This window comes from Aulonocara stuartgranti (assembly GCF_965226115.1).
Source record: "Aulonocara stuartgranti genome assembly, chromosome: 14".
In the NCBI taxonomy this organism is placed as follows: domain Eukaryota; kingdom Metazoa; phylum Chordata; class Actinopteri; order Cichliformes; family Cichlidae; genus Aulonocara; species Aulonocara stuartgranti.
The window spans coordinates 17915770-17930311 of NC_138950.1; the positions used below are offsets into that span (position 1 = coordinate 17915770).

The 14542-nt window shown below is 42.1% G+C and overlaps 2 protein-coding genes across 2 annotated transcripts; one reads left to right on the forward strand and one right to left on the reverse strand.

Annotated features, from left to right (window-relative positions):
• The first annotated feature begins 1621 nt into the window (after positions 1 to 1621).
• On the forward strand, positions 1622 to 8333 carry slc1a5 (solute carrier family 1 member 5). Its single transcript, XM_082503021.1, has 8 exons — positions 1622 to 2329; positions 5793 to 5835; positions 5984 to 6052; positions 6183 to 6349; positions 6810 to 7043; positions 7164 to 7358; positions 7542 to 7676; positions 7802 to 8333. The coding sequence occupies exons 1-8, from the start codon at positions 1794 to 1796 to the stop codon at positions 8004 to 8006; spliced, it is 1584 nt and encodes a 527-aa protein (XP_082359147.1). The 5' UTR covers positions 1622 to 1793; the 3' UTR covers positions 8007 to 8333.
• A 2346-nt stretch (positions 8334 to 10679) lies between these two features.
• Positions 10680 to 14204, reverse strand: fkrp (fukutin related protein). Its single transcript, XM_082504039.1, has 2 exons — positions 13641 to 14204; positions 10680 to 13403 (listed from the first exon to the last, which is right to left on the reverse strand). The coding sequence occupies exon 2, from the start codon at positions 13288 to 13290 to the stop codon at positions 11701 to 11703; it is 1590 nt and encodes a 529-aa protein (XP_082360165.1). The 5' UTR covers positions 13291 to 13403; positions 13641 to 14204; the 3' UTR covers positions 10680 to 11700.
• Between the last annotated feature and the right edge of the window lie 338 nt (positions 14205 to 14542).

Genomic DNA, 14542 nt, shown 5'->3' on the forward strand with positions numbered 1-14542 from the left:
CCCAGACAATGAGTGTGTCTCTTATTACATCTTTGTGCACACCTAGCCAATGATTGGAAGTCAGGATACTAACATTTCATGGATGTTTTAAGCCTTTATTTTCATCTGAAAGTTGCTTTCTGACTCAACACTGTATTACTCACTTTCATTCTTAACTGCTGTCAACACATTTCCAAGAAAAACACACGGCCCGTTGCTTCACAGTCATTCACTCATCACTACAACTGGGTGAGAAACAGTTAGCAAAGAACATACTGCTCCTCAGTGGCCATTCTTTGCCATCCAGACACGCCAGATGTCAGATTAATGTTATTACTGCACTTGTCGTTCCACGTGCGTTACCCTTTCATGATCTAAGAGGTTTCTTCTTCGTTGATTTGTGACTTGGGGAGAAAGCAAATAAACCCGCAGAGGAGGGAGGGCACATCAAAGCCCCAGTGGCTTCCTCCACAGTTGTAGAGACGAACCCTGGTGGCTTCCTCCACAGCTGTAGAGACGAACCCTGGTGGCTTCCTCCACAGCTGTAGAGATGAACCCTGTACCTCTCCTCCGCTAATGTGCCCTAGTTCAACTGCTGTTCTAATGAAAAGAGGTAATCTGGGAAGGGATTAAAGCTGACAGATATTCCAGTGGATCTGCATCATTTTTAAATGTGCCACACCCTTATTTAAGAGCCCCAATACAAAGTAAATGTAAATAGTTGTATTCACTGAAAGTTGGAGACTTAAAACTGTATCGTCACACGTGGTTGCCAATTTCAGCCCTCAATGGAAGTGTTGTGATGTCACTGCATGATGCAATATATGTTGCTTGTTTCAATCTAGTGAACACCACACATCATAAAAGCATCTCATTATATAATATGAAAGTGCTGTTAATATCTACAGACTTTCTCTGTGCTGTAACTGATGTTAAATTAACCAACTTTCCCTTTTTTAAAAGGTAAAAGGTCTAAAACGTCTCCTTACAGAAACACTTGTTTTTTTCCCAATCATCCAGCCAGAGGCTCATTCATGAGGCCCTTACCATATTCTTTCTTTCTTTTATTAATGTCATGGAACATGTCCCTGTTAAAACATGCCAAAATCTACGTCAATATAAAAAAGCAAGAACATTTTCTTTGTTGATGTGTGACTTGATGAATGCAGTAGCAGGCTCCACACCCTGTACCTCTCGTCAACTCATGTGATCTAGTTGTTTAACTGATGAAAGGTAGTAATCTAGGAAGAGATTAGAGCTGGCAAATATTCCTGTAGCACTGCATCATTTTGAGTGTACCACACCTTTAATTAAGAAACCCATTATAAAGTTAATTTCGACCTTTTTTTATTTATTTGATAAAAGTTGGACACTTTTCAAAGACTTTTCAACGTCTTTTGCACGCGGTTGTAACTTTCAGTTCAGGTGGTTAGGGGAAATTTTTATGCTGTCTTGCTTTTAACAATGCGTGACGCAACGATCGCCTCTTGTTTCAGGGTAGTGAAGACATCAAGCATAAAAGGCGTTGCTGTTACATCAGCGACATTTTTTTTAATACGTTTCCGTCCAAAAACGCTGTTTTTTTTATAATGAATGTTGCAGCCTTGGTTAGACACGCCCAGATTACTAAGAGGTGGGCGTGGAATGCTTCCCGGTAGATAAGAACCCACGCGGTCCTCAAGCGACATTCACTAATCGCAGGAGGAAATTTGTATGCAGTTGCCTTAATTTTAGAAAGGTCTCCTGCCACGTTGCTGCTAGTTTTCAGACACGTTTTCCTTCGTTAAGTTTTAGGGGAAGTTTAAACGCGCGTCATGGCCTCGACGGTAGACATGATAGAGAGCAGCAAGGAATCCAACGGTGAGGCTCACCTCGACGAGCCCATGCCCAACGGGCTGGACAGCCCCAAGAAGAGCACCCCGGAGACGTTGTCTCAGCGCGTGCTGAGGATCGTCAAGGCCAACCTGCTGGTGATTCTCACCGTGGCCGGGGTTATCGTTGGTGTTTTTATTGGACTTGGTGTGCGTAATGTAACACTAACGAGAACCCAGGTGATTTACATCGGCTTCCCAGGTGAGATTCTCATCCGGTTGCTGAAGATGATCATCATTCCTCTGGTGGTCTGCAGCCTGGTGTCCGGAGCGGCCAGCATCGACCCCAAAGCCCTGGGCAAACTCGGCGGCTTGGCTATGCTCTTTTTCCTGATCACCACCTTGATTGCGTCCTCGATTGGGGTCGTGATGGCTTTCATCATATCGCCGGGGTCTGTGTCCGTCAACAAGCCGGCCTACTTGGAAGAAGACGTGCCTGCGCATAAAGAAATTATAGACTCCTTCTTAGATTTGATAAGGTAAGCGAAACCTTAACTCTTGCTCACACACAGTCGGTCTACATACTCTCAAAAAAGTCGTTAAACCTTCACATGTAATTAGGCCTGTATGTAATGACGCGTGTAGGACGCTCCAAAGATCTAATAATAGTAGCCAAGTTACACAGAGTAACCTGTTGTACGTGTAGCAGTACTTGTAAGAACCAGATCGGGCACATGTGTTCTTAGTTGTCCACTACAGCCGGACAATGCAGTGCTGTAATGCCAACAAACGGTTGCATCAGCTGTGTCCTCGCTGAGGGTTAACTCCCCGGCACAGTCCTGTTGTCCCTTCTCGGGCGCTTTATAAAAAAATGAAAAGATTTTATTTTGTGTTAGTGTTTTGTTTTTTTCCAGGACCACTAAACCCATACACTGACTTATTTGGTAATATTCCACGTCTTGTCCAGTGTGACGTTTACACGTGGAATCAGAAGACGTGCGTGAAACTTGTCCCTAATCGCAACTGTGGTTCAGACACTTTTCTGTTCGCAACTTTTGTCAAAGTTTACTTTGAAACACATAACACGGAACATGGCGCAATGCCGTTTAAACTTGTTGAACTTGTTAAGTAAAAATGACTTCCGTCTGTAGGTGCCCATGCGCCCCCACCCGCCCGATATTTTTATTTTTTAAATCAATGCGTCATGTTCACAGGGCATTCATGAAGCATGTGTCACCTCTATGGTGTGGGAGAGGGGACACCCGGAAGCATCTATGACCATTGTACACAAACAACTGCGTCAGAAGGAAATGTTCCACGTCATCTAAATAACTATTACATGTTCCTATTGATGTTGGTCCACTGTGCACGCTTCCCCTGTACCTGCTGTGTTTTGGTCTAACACTAATTGGGGGGTGAGGGCTTTTCTTACATGTCAACAGCAATTCAGTGAAGCTTAGTTTTTCTATTTTTTGGAATGTTTTTTTTTTATTCTAAAGACATAACTACACAGCATGATGCAACAGCATAGTCTGAAATAAAGTACAGTGTCAGTGTTTCCCACCACAGAGGTTAAAAACATGTTTAGAGTGTAAACAAGAAGACTTTGGGTTTACTGTTTGGATCTGTAATCTGAACCACGAATCACGTTAAGCTTATTTGGTTTGCCTCAAGTAGACGAGATGGAACACAGACAGTCTTAAAACACCTGTAAGAGTCTGTTTACATCCAGTCTTAATAATGCTTGCAACTATTGCATCATTATTCCTGGTTAGTTTGACTGGTCTGTTCATGGTTTGCTCAGTCTGGCGCTCGGTGAATCACGGACTTGTGCGCTATGAAAACCAGAATATTCCACTCGCCACCCACCCCTTGCATCGTGACTTACCCTTGGCAACACATCCATAAAACAGTCCTTGTGCCCTGATGGAGATTAACATTTTTACCTGACGTTAATTGGCACGTTACATAACGTGGGGTGGGAGGCAAAGACAAGAGATGATAAATATGAAACAAGGGTAATGTTTGTCTTGTATTGGACACATGCCACCGTTCCACATGCACGCACATTATCCCAATAGAAGACTCGTGCCTCTCATTAGCGTGAGCCTGGTCAGCCGGTGTCCTGGTTACCTTTGACAACAAAGGCAGCGTGGAACTTACTGGGTGGAACTGACTGAAGAGCTGTTCATTAAAGTGCAATAATGGCCTGGTCATTGTTTGCAGACGCACACTCATACGAAACAGAGCAGGGGAAAAAAAGACAACACACCACCCACACACACCACTCCTACACATCCTTGTTGACATATCTTATCAGTTGCATTTTTTTTTTTTCCCCTTTTGACCTACAAAACCTGTGGGTGATTCCGCGAAGCTAGAACATGTTTTTGTTTTTTCTTAGTAAACTTAGTTATATGAAGATCTTCTATCTTTGTCATCCTGTCCTTAGCTGTCAGGAGCTCAACAGGCCTTTGAGATGCTGGGATTCATTCCCATTCTTTAGAACCATAATCTATTTTTCAGCTTAAGTGTTTCATCCGTTTGTCCACCTTATTAAGTGCCCGAAGTTTCTGTTGTTGGGTTTGATACTAAACGTGTACCATTTTCCCAAAGCAGCTGAGGGATGGTGTAACAGGATGGTGTCAAGACGTCAGAAGATCTGAGCACAAACAATTGTCCGTTTGACGTAGGAGACCCACCCGCCTAATAGGCATGTGATGGCCCATTGTTTTCATACCAACATTCCAGTTAAACAATAAAATCAAGTTTATTTACATTCAAGTCGCAAGTTCACCTCAGAGTGAACAGTTTCGAAGGAGCATGGCATCCACATGTAGACTTGAGTAGGATAAGGCGGAAAAAACGAAACATTGTGTTCTTTTTGTTTTAAATTTAATTAGCGCTGCGGTTTGTACCTGTGCCAAGAATAAGTAAACACAGCGGAGAACAAGGAAGTGGAAGTGTACGAGTGAGCCACGCTTGTACTCGGGATTGCCATCTCTGTGCAAATGTAGTGTACGTGTACCTATAGTCAGGAGTCCTGCCTCCCATTAATACTATACAAGGATGTGATGGCATGTGAATTCTAACAATGCTTGAAGTCTGGATTCTCTTTAGATTCTACACACAGATTATTATGCTGATCACTTTTGTGCTGATGAAACATTAAATACTTAAGCCTCTTTCCTCTCGTCATCTTACTACACTCAGACTATGCCAATCCATTTGAATATCCAAATGGTGTGAAAGCTTAGCAGTCGTTTAGTCCCCTTTCACGGCTGTTTGTGACGCAGCCGGTTTTCTAGTTCTGCCACGTCATGCAGTCACATGATCCTTAAGCTTGAAGCACTGCAGCGCCAATGGAAGGGACTGAATGACCGGAAAGCGGTTGAGGAGTTAATGCCTTATTACTCTAGATCTGTTGCAGACAGCTGAGCACAGGGGTAACGGGTGCACTTTGGGTTTTTCGTGTGTTCTTGGGAAATTTAATACACAGCTGTACCTACTCTGTGGAAGCCAGTGTGTATGCATGCACTCGTTAGCAGGTGATGGATAAGGTCACAGCAACACGGGGGGGAAAAAACCGAGATTAACAGTTAAATTCTCTGAGCTGTTTTTTTACATGGCGAGCCTTGGACTCCTCTCTGTTTGAGCTGTCACTGATCATTTGAAGAGATAGCATTTGTGCTTTCAATGTCACAGGATCAGTAGCAGTATTGCTCTATAGTTAGCTGAAACTCAGTAATGAGTCAAAGCAGGTCAGCCTGTAGTTTTTAAATTAAATTTCCAAGCAGCACATGTGACATTACTCAGTGTTACTATTCTGTGCTTTTTTTTAAAAAATAAGTAAAATGTATTTTGAGAACAAACCCAAACAACCAAACCTGTTTTCTGCACTTTAGTTCCCAAACCTGTCATTTCTCTGCTCTCTATCACAGCTAGTAATCCACTTCACACTGAGCACAAGGATTTGAATGTGTTGTATTTTTTTATCCACAGAAACATCTTTCCCTCCAACCTTGTGTCTGCTGCTTTTCAGTCTGTAAGTATTGGATTTGAATTTTTTGGGTTGTTGTGGGTTTTTCTTTTTAACATAGTCATTCCACTGAATTGTGTAACAGAGCTATGACGATAAGCTGATTATGTGCTAATTAGTCTACTAAACTAGCAATTTCTTGCCTCCTGTACAGTATACGACCTCCTATAAGCTGATGAAAAAGAATGGCACAAACGGAATCGCCAATATCACGGTGGAGAATGTGAGCAGAGTGACTGGCTGGAAAATGAACTATAAATACACTCAAACTCCCTGACTGTATTCTTAAACTGAGGGCTGAATAAATGTGTTTTCTTACTCAGTGTTTTGTTTTTAACATGTGTGCTTTTCAGGTGCCTTTTGGAACAGACCAGGATGGCATGAATATTCTTGGTCTCGTAGTGTTTGCCATCGTGTTTGGGGTGGCTTTGCGGAAGCTGGGAGAGGAAGGAGAGATCCTGATCAAGTTCTTTAACGCCTTCAACGAGGCCACCATGGTGCTGGTGTCCTGGATCATGTGGTAAGGACACCTGGATGCTTTTTGGGTTGGGGAAGGAATAAAAGAACAGAAAATGTTCACGTGTGAAGAGCAAAATATTCAATTACAGCAAAGTGTTTTTTAAAGAGGACCACGCTGCTGTTTTAAACCTGCTATTTGAATGAATAGAAGCGTCTGCATCCTGCAACTACTGTGCATGTGCAGTTGCATAACATTATGGCTTTATTAAAGGCTTGATTCGCAGTGTCGACAAGATCCCAGTCTCTCCTAACATTAGAGCACTCAACAATATCTTTGCTAGTTATTTTTATGGATGCAGTACACCAAGACAAACTATTTAAAAAGTTTTGCTACATTTCTGGCTGGAGTTGTGTATTTAATGGACAGATACGCGAGGAATATTGTTGTTGTTTTTTTATCTTTAAGTGTGCTCTGTATCAGAAACTTAAACTACATCACTGTCTTGTCTCTTCCCTTGCAGGTATGCCCCAATCGGTATCATGTTCCTTGTAGCTGGGAAGATTGTGGAAATGGAAGATGTTGCAAGCCTGTTTGCCAGTTTGGGAAAATATATAGCCTGCTGCCTCATTGGACATGCTATCCATGGAGCACTTGTGTTGCCAGGCATCTACTTCATCATTACAAGGAAGAACCCTTACACCTTCCTCTGGGGGATATTCACGGCTCTAGCCACAGCCTTTGGAACAAGCTCCAGGTAATAAACGTGACTCTCAGGTTGTTAAATACTGAATGACTTAGATTTCTGTCTTCTAAAGCAACAGTGTATCTCTACATCCTTTCTGCACGCTCACGGCCATCGTTTCTTGCTTCTTAGCTCTGCCACGCTACCTCTCATGATGAAGTGCGTGGAGGAAAAGAACGGCGTATCCAAGCACATCAGCCGCTTCATCCTGCCCATTGGAGCGACGGTCAACATGGACGGTGCGGCTCTCTTTCAGTGCGTGGCCGCAGTTTTCATTGCACAGCTGAACCACGTTTCCCTTAACTTCATCCAAGTCATTACCATCCTGTAAGTCCCCAAAGCCACCAAAACACACCTTTAGTTAGACAGTGACATGTAATACTAAATCAATTGTACCACTGGCTTACTTATCAAACAGTTGCCTAATAATAGAGGTGATTTCAGTGGCTTTTATAATCATGACAATAGATTTGTGTCTAACTGCTACTGTCCATGCTTTTTGTACTTTAGTGTTACAGCTACAGCATCCAGCGTTGGAGCAGCGGGAATTCCTGCAGGCGGTGTTCTGACTTTAGCTATTATCCTGGAGGCAATAGGACTCCCCACCAGCGACATCTCTCTTATCCTGGCTGTTGACTGGCTTGTGTGAGTATACAAACTTTGGACGATGTTGACCGTGATGCCCTAGATTTACAATAATGTAGGGCACACAGCTGGCTGTAAATACCCTGACATTAAAATGGCGTGCCATCTGTTTTGTCTTCCTTCAGCGATCGTACCTGCACGGTGCTCAATGTGGAGGGTGACGCTTTCGGCGCGGGGATCTTGCAGTTCTTTGTGGACAGAGATGCCAAACGAAACGGAGCAGAGCTGAGCGAGGTCCGGCTGGAGGCCGCCCCCGAGAGCTCGCCGCTCATTAGTAAACGAAGCGATGCTCAGAAATCAGGGTCTGGTGAAAAAGAGTCAAGTATGTAATGTGACTGATGACATTTTCAAGGACTCCTGGCTCAGTTCTGATACTTGTTTGATATTGTGGGGGGAGAAAAAGAAAACTGAGCATCAAGCCCCTCATTTCCGTTGTCTGCTCTGAAGAAAAGAGTATAGAGAAAGACTAGACAATGTCTCTGACTTCAACACTTTTCTGGAGGGGTAGCTGAAAACACACATGGGGCGCATTTAGCGACCTTTTCAAGATTTTTTTTTTTAAATTTTTCATTGTGGGTGAGATTGTATTGTACACTAGACTGGCTGCTTTAACTCCAGTCTGATGTTGCACTCGATTGGTCGTGTGTGTGTGTGTGTGTGTGTGTGTGTGTGTGTGTGTGTGTGTGTGTGTGTGTGTGTGTTACTAGAGAGTAAAAAATCTGATTGGTGAGTAAGTTTGTCATGTGACCAGTGCATCCACCCACAAAAGCTGGACCAATGAACTTCAACACGTAATAGGCGGAGCTTAAGTTACATGAATGCACTGGTCTGTCACTAACGTTTTGCCCCATTTCATTTGTATTATTGAACCTGCGTCTTAGTAAATTACCGGCAAACACTCCACGGGACAACGGAGAAAGCCTCTGACTTTATAAGTAGAGGACCTCCATACTGTTCACTGCACCCACTGTGTAATTATTGGAAGTTGTCAACTTTAAACATGTTTTGGCTACTTTCATGCAGAATTCATCCAGTGATGTTTTAAACTGCAAGTACTTCGTATTTGAGTTTAAGTGCATTCTTTATACTCTGCATGGAAGTAGCAGGGTTTTTTTTTTTTTTTTTTTTTTCGTGTGTTTATTTTGTGTTTTTTTTTTTTTTTTTTTTTTTTTTTTAAATTTGTTTTGGTGGAAGCATCTGTTAGTCTTTTAGTGTGTTTACGGTTATTATGTGAAATGACCTTCTCACAGTGAGGGGATGAAAAGGCAATAAATCTGTCCTAGAGCCTCAGTTCGTCTTCTGAAACACACCAAATGAAAACACGTCCTCAGTAATCACCCAAAGTTGAATGAAGGCCTCTTTGCTCATGGACCTGCAATATGTAATAAAATGGGCGCATGTGGAGAAAAATGCTGCGATCACCAACACATCCTCAGGTTTTGACTTTGGCTACAAGACTTTCCTCTGCGTGCGCCTTAAAATACTCCAGGACCAAAAGTTAAATAGACTCTGCAACAGAATTCTAGTCACACTCTTTGGTCCGCTTTGCTCTTGTGCAGGTACAAGTGGTTTAACACACACTATGCAACAGTGACTGTTTGATGTTATATGTCATATATGAGCAACTAACTTCCTTACACTACAAGGATGTCTCTATTTTATGAGAATGAGAGGTGTACACACCTAAATAACTTTGGTAAAGGGAGAATCTCATAATCTGTCTTGGCTATCATGGGTGTAAATGTGGAGTAATAGCCGGGTGGCCTCCACCCAACCAAGAATTTCTGGTAGGCATTTGTAAATTTATTTCTTTAAGCTCCAAAGACATTTGTAGTATTTAATTTTGTAAATGCTAGTAATTCCAAACTTTATTTTTCCAGATTCAACTTTTGGCAAGTTGTTGGATTTGGATATTTTTATTTATCAGTCTCTTCTATTTGGTGTGAGCTACAGTTTTAAATATATTTTATGAGATGCTTCTTTAAAAAAAAAGTTTATATCAGTGGGGTAGACTTTAAGGCTCTGGAGAGAAGTTGTTAGATCATCGATACTGTCTGGGGTTGGGGTATGGTGATGTATCCAAGAGAGCAATGCAAGTCCGGCTGGCCGGGAACTGAACCTCTTCCCTAATAAACGCTTGGCTATTGAAGTACCTAGACACTTTTTAAATGGATGAAAGTAATATAGCACAATAGTATATCTTTTGCATCCATATCAATTGTTAATTAACATCTTATATAGACATGAGTTGGGCAAATACTGTTAAATCCAAAACCAGATATTTTTTAAGCCTGCTTTCTTAGCCTTCTTATTACATTAGCTTTACAGAATTTCACATGACAATCATTTAACTGCAACCTTGAGGTCTTAGCATTTCTTATGTCATAAGAAAATTCTTTATTTTTTTTTTTCTGTTCCTTTTGTGGTGCAAGATTACTTCCTGAACTCTTCCATTATGTGGCTTGATCATGGTTTTGTTTGTTTAAAGTGGACTATGGTTGTAAAATAACTTATTGTCTGAATGTACTGTCAGCAACCTTTCAGCAATAAATGGTTTTTTTTATACATATAAATAAGAGGATGTGGCTTTTTGTGGACAAACCCTGTTTTTAACTCTTACTGCAGAGACTAATCAGAAGCACACAGTAATACAAATCAGAAAAGACACAAAATACTTTGTCTTTATGTTTAGAGACTGTAAAGCAATGCAGCCTCCCACTGATACATAAGCCTGGGCACATTAACCAGGCCATATATGAATACTAGAAGCAAAAAAACAATATAAACACACCTCTAGGGACACAATATGTAGAGCAACAACATGGGAGAGGCTTGATTGTAATGCTAGTTTGCATGACACGTTGGGTTTGTGATGAACACGTGAGCCGTGTTCCTGTAGAGTTGTATTCCTGCCTACACTCCACCCCTTTGGTTGTCACAACAACAGCACTTGGCGTTAATTAGTTGCGTTGCGCCATCTAGTGGTAACAGCTATTTACAAAATACATGAAACTTATTCTTTTATTGTAGAAGTACATGAAATCATTTGACACCCTAGTACATTAGATACAGGAAAAACTACAGGAATCATGTGGCAACCAGGGGAACTGAGTAGAATACTGAATTTCCTTTTCATAATATTTATAAATATGTAATTATTTACTTGAATTCTAAGGCATGGTAGAGCAATCGTCCATAACAGCATGAATAACACAGGTGTGCTTCTCATTTCATTAGATGGAAGTCTGCTCAGCTGCAGTTACCAGCTGGCTCTACCACAAACTAACATTCACTCATAAACTGAGACGTGCAAAACAAGGCAACAGAGTTCAAAAATCATAAAATACCTGTTAGGCTAAAGCCACTTATTTAACACACATACGTCTGTATAATACCTTAAATCCTGCTTAAGATAAAATACATTTTAGTTTTTAAAAAATCGTTTTTTTTTTCAATTATCTACCTTTTTTTTTTAATTTTTTTTTTATTACAGCAGTAGTAGTTCAATGTTTCTGTACAACACATACACACCACAGCCTTATGTCAGTACACTAGTGTATGGATTTAAACTTTTCAAGTGTGCCTTTCAAACAAAACGCTACCGCTCAGGCAAATAAATAACGTGTGTTCAACATTAGACTTTACATCCGAACCACAGGAAGAACAATCTAAGCATGCAATACACAGTCTTCTGATACACATGTGGTGAAGGTAACAGTAAATGCAGTCGTTTTGGCACCATATTAAATCTTTTTTTCACACATGACCTCCAGAAAATGTTGAGATGATTAGATGTGGATGTCACACAGACAAGAGGTACTCGACCATTTACGGTCAGATAAGAATGTCGGACATTTGTGCTCTCACGTGAATCTCAGTTTGGTAATGTCTCAAAGCATTCAGGGCTGCAGTGCACGTGTGTAAAAGGCTTTACTTTCCATTATCTTTCACAGACAATTATTTGAGGCAAGATTTTCTTTGTATGTATGTAAACCTAAATGGGTCTGTAGCCCTCCGGTATGACTCATAATTTGCTTCTGTCCAGTCTCTTTTTTGCAGGGTTGGGATACTGGGGGTTCTCAATCGCCCCCTCTCCAAATTTAAGTTCCAAAAAGGCTCTGTGGTTGTTAGGGCCATAGGCAGTGATGCCAGCAAAAGGCATGGGTACCAGTGGCTGCAGGAAGTGTTCTGGGAACTCGACATCTTGTTTATGTTCAGTCCACGTATCTTTGGTCATGACGCCATTACGTGGATAGAACGGCCACAGGTCAACGTGCAGGTGGTTAGCCTCACTGTACTGGACCCTGTAAAAGTCTCCTTCCACCGCACGCTCCCACACATAGCCATTAGCATCCACCAGAGAGCCCGAGTCCAGGTTCTTTAAATGATCGCAGTTGGGTACATCCTCCAGATAGATACCAAGGTCTACATCATAGTCCCATGGGATGATATCTTGATGGCGTACGGCGCCCAACAGAGTACCTCCCTCTAGCCAGTAGCGCACACCTGAGCGCTCCAAGATATTGACGACATACTTGGTGGTTTCCCTGAGTGCTCGCAGACAGCAGGGAGGTGTCCAGCGGTCCAGATAAAGATAGTCTGGAGTGTCATCCTGCACAGTGCCAAAGCAGCGTGGTGTCTCTTTGCTGCAGCCGTACCACTGTTCCCTCCCATCAGGCAGCAGAAGACGCTTCAGACCGAAGCTCCTCATTAGCTTCCCCGTGGCCTCCTTTAGTCGAGTGTCAGCCTTCCACTGGTTGTGAGCAGAGCTGAAGAGAGGCCGATGGTTTGCAGAGAAACAGGGGCCTTCCAGGAGTTTGACCTTCCAGCCTCTCAAAGAAGTCTGGATGAAGAGTGAAGAGAAGAGAGGCCTTCCAAGAGGGACAGAGAGGTTAAAAAGATCCTCAGTCCGAATGAGTACGACTGCATCTCCCTGTAAAGCTGTACATACACTCCCACTGCTCCCTGATGCAGCTGTTGAATAGATAGCTGTCCACTCTCTGAGGTTCACCCGCAAGTGGAGACACTGCACAGCAGATCGAGCCAATACGGGTGCAGCTACTAACCTCACAGGCCCTCCACCCTCTCCTTCCAACTCTCTAATTAACCTCTCAATAGCCCTTGGTTGCTCCAGCTCCACTCCATCAGGCACTAGCAGCACAAACTCTGTTTGCACATGAAACTCAGGCCTGTGAGCTTGTGGTGGTTGGTCTGGGCTGGGGGAGAGGATAAGAAGCCGAGCACCCTCCGGAAGCACCAGTGGAGGGTACGGTGATGTGTCAGCTACAGCCAGGAATGGAAGCTCTGGCCTCTGGTGAAGGAAGGAATTAGCCACATCCCCAACATAGTTTTCAAAATGTTCAAATTCCCGAAGTAGAACAGTTACACGTGGGCCTCGACTGTGTCCCTCCACTCCAACCACTCCAGGCTCACCTCCAGCTCCTGCAAGTAACCCTCCGAGACCAGAGGCTGGTAGGGCAGCCCTTCTTGTGCCCCTGCCAAGTTCTTTCCTCTTCTCCATCATTTGCTGCTGGGCTCGGGACACATAATAGAGAATGAGGAGGTTGAGGATGATGGCAATAGTTAACAAGCCCTGACAGAAACTGATCCGCATGGCAACTAATATTTCCTTTGCAGTTTATTTCAGGAGAATAACTTAAGTTTGAATCAAGAAATCCAGTGGCTGGTCTCGGACCCCCATCAGTGTAACAGAGAGTCGCATACAACCTGTAAATGACAGAAAAATGTTGTGCTTTGGTTCCAATACCACAGGCTTACGTATAAGTATAATGTATTGATCTGCATATGAACATCACAATTTGCACACAGGATATTTAATTTAAACAAAGTAGTCAGTGAATGACCCAAGCCATAATCACATTCTTGTGGAACTAGGACATGATTGTTCCATGACAGGTTCTAGTTGCATTAGAAATTAATGAAAATAGGATAGTAGCAACTCACCTTCATCTGAATGTATCGGTTTTATTTCATATAAGACAATCGTTTGTAGGGCCATAATATCATTCAGAAGTTAAAAGAGGCTTTACCAACGTTAAGCCAATTATGCCCGTTATGCTCGCTATATGTGGATTTCATGATGATCTTTTTGAGCTGGTAGCGTAGTAGCTACCGAGGTTGAATCGGCAGCAGCAAACACAGATATTAACTTGAGTTTAGCTCATATTTGTACGGCTGTGGAAGAAATAGTCTCCAATATTTTTTGGAAGAAACTCACACCTAATGATCAAAAGAATATATCAAAAGCGCAAGGCTTAACACAATCCCAAACAAGAAACCCAGCTGCACGACTTTAGCATTAAGCTATCACATTGTTGCCCGCAGCAACAGGACAACTTCCGGTTGAAATCCTTCAGAATAAAGCTATTGTAGGGGGTGTCCAAATCTGGACCAATCTATGAATCTATTTAATGAAAGGCACATATTTTACGCAATAACCGCTTCAGAGTTATCCCAGTTACCTGGCGTCTATACCTAATCTCTTACGTTTTAAAAGAATAGAAAAGCATATTGCTATAATATAAAATATGAGATATAACTGCAAATGTTATTGCAGAGGTTATAAGGATATAAGCAATACAAAAAAATATAAATATAAATATAAAGATGATATGGGGAAAAACTATAATTCACGTTAACATGTTATATATTACAAATGTGTCCCAAAGGCTTTTGTATTGCTGTTCTTGGCTATGGCTGTCTTCGTTTCACAATTTATTTTCCAAAAATCAAAAATCAAAATCAAAGATAAAATCTCGACCGGAAATAGCATTGTTGATCACTGCAGCTAACTTTTTCGTTCCCGAAACCATTCCTGCTCACAAAATGGCAGGAAATTCATTCCC

Excerpts from the sequence above, each read along its gene's own strand:
- slc1a5 (XM_082503021.1), top strand. The coding sequence starts at position 1,794 with ATGGCCTCGACGGTAGACATGATAGAGAGCAGCAAGGAATCCAACGGT. Across the intron at positions 6,053-6,182 it reads CCAATATCACGGTGGAGAAT|GTGCCTTTTGGAACAGACCA; the intron begins GTGAGCAGAGTG and ends TGTGCTTTTCAG. Across the intron at positions 7,044-7,163 it reads GCCTTTGGAACAAGCTCCAG|CTCTGCCACGCTACCTCTCA; the intron begins GTAATAAACGTG and ends CTTGCTTCTTAG.
- fkrp (XM_082504039.1), bottom strand. The coding sequence starts at position 13,290 with ATGCGGATCAGTTTCTGTCAGGGCTTGTTAACTATTGCCATCATCCTC.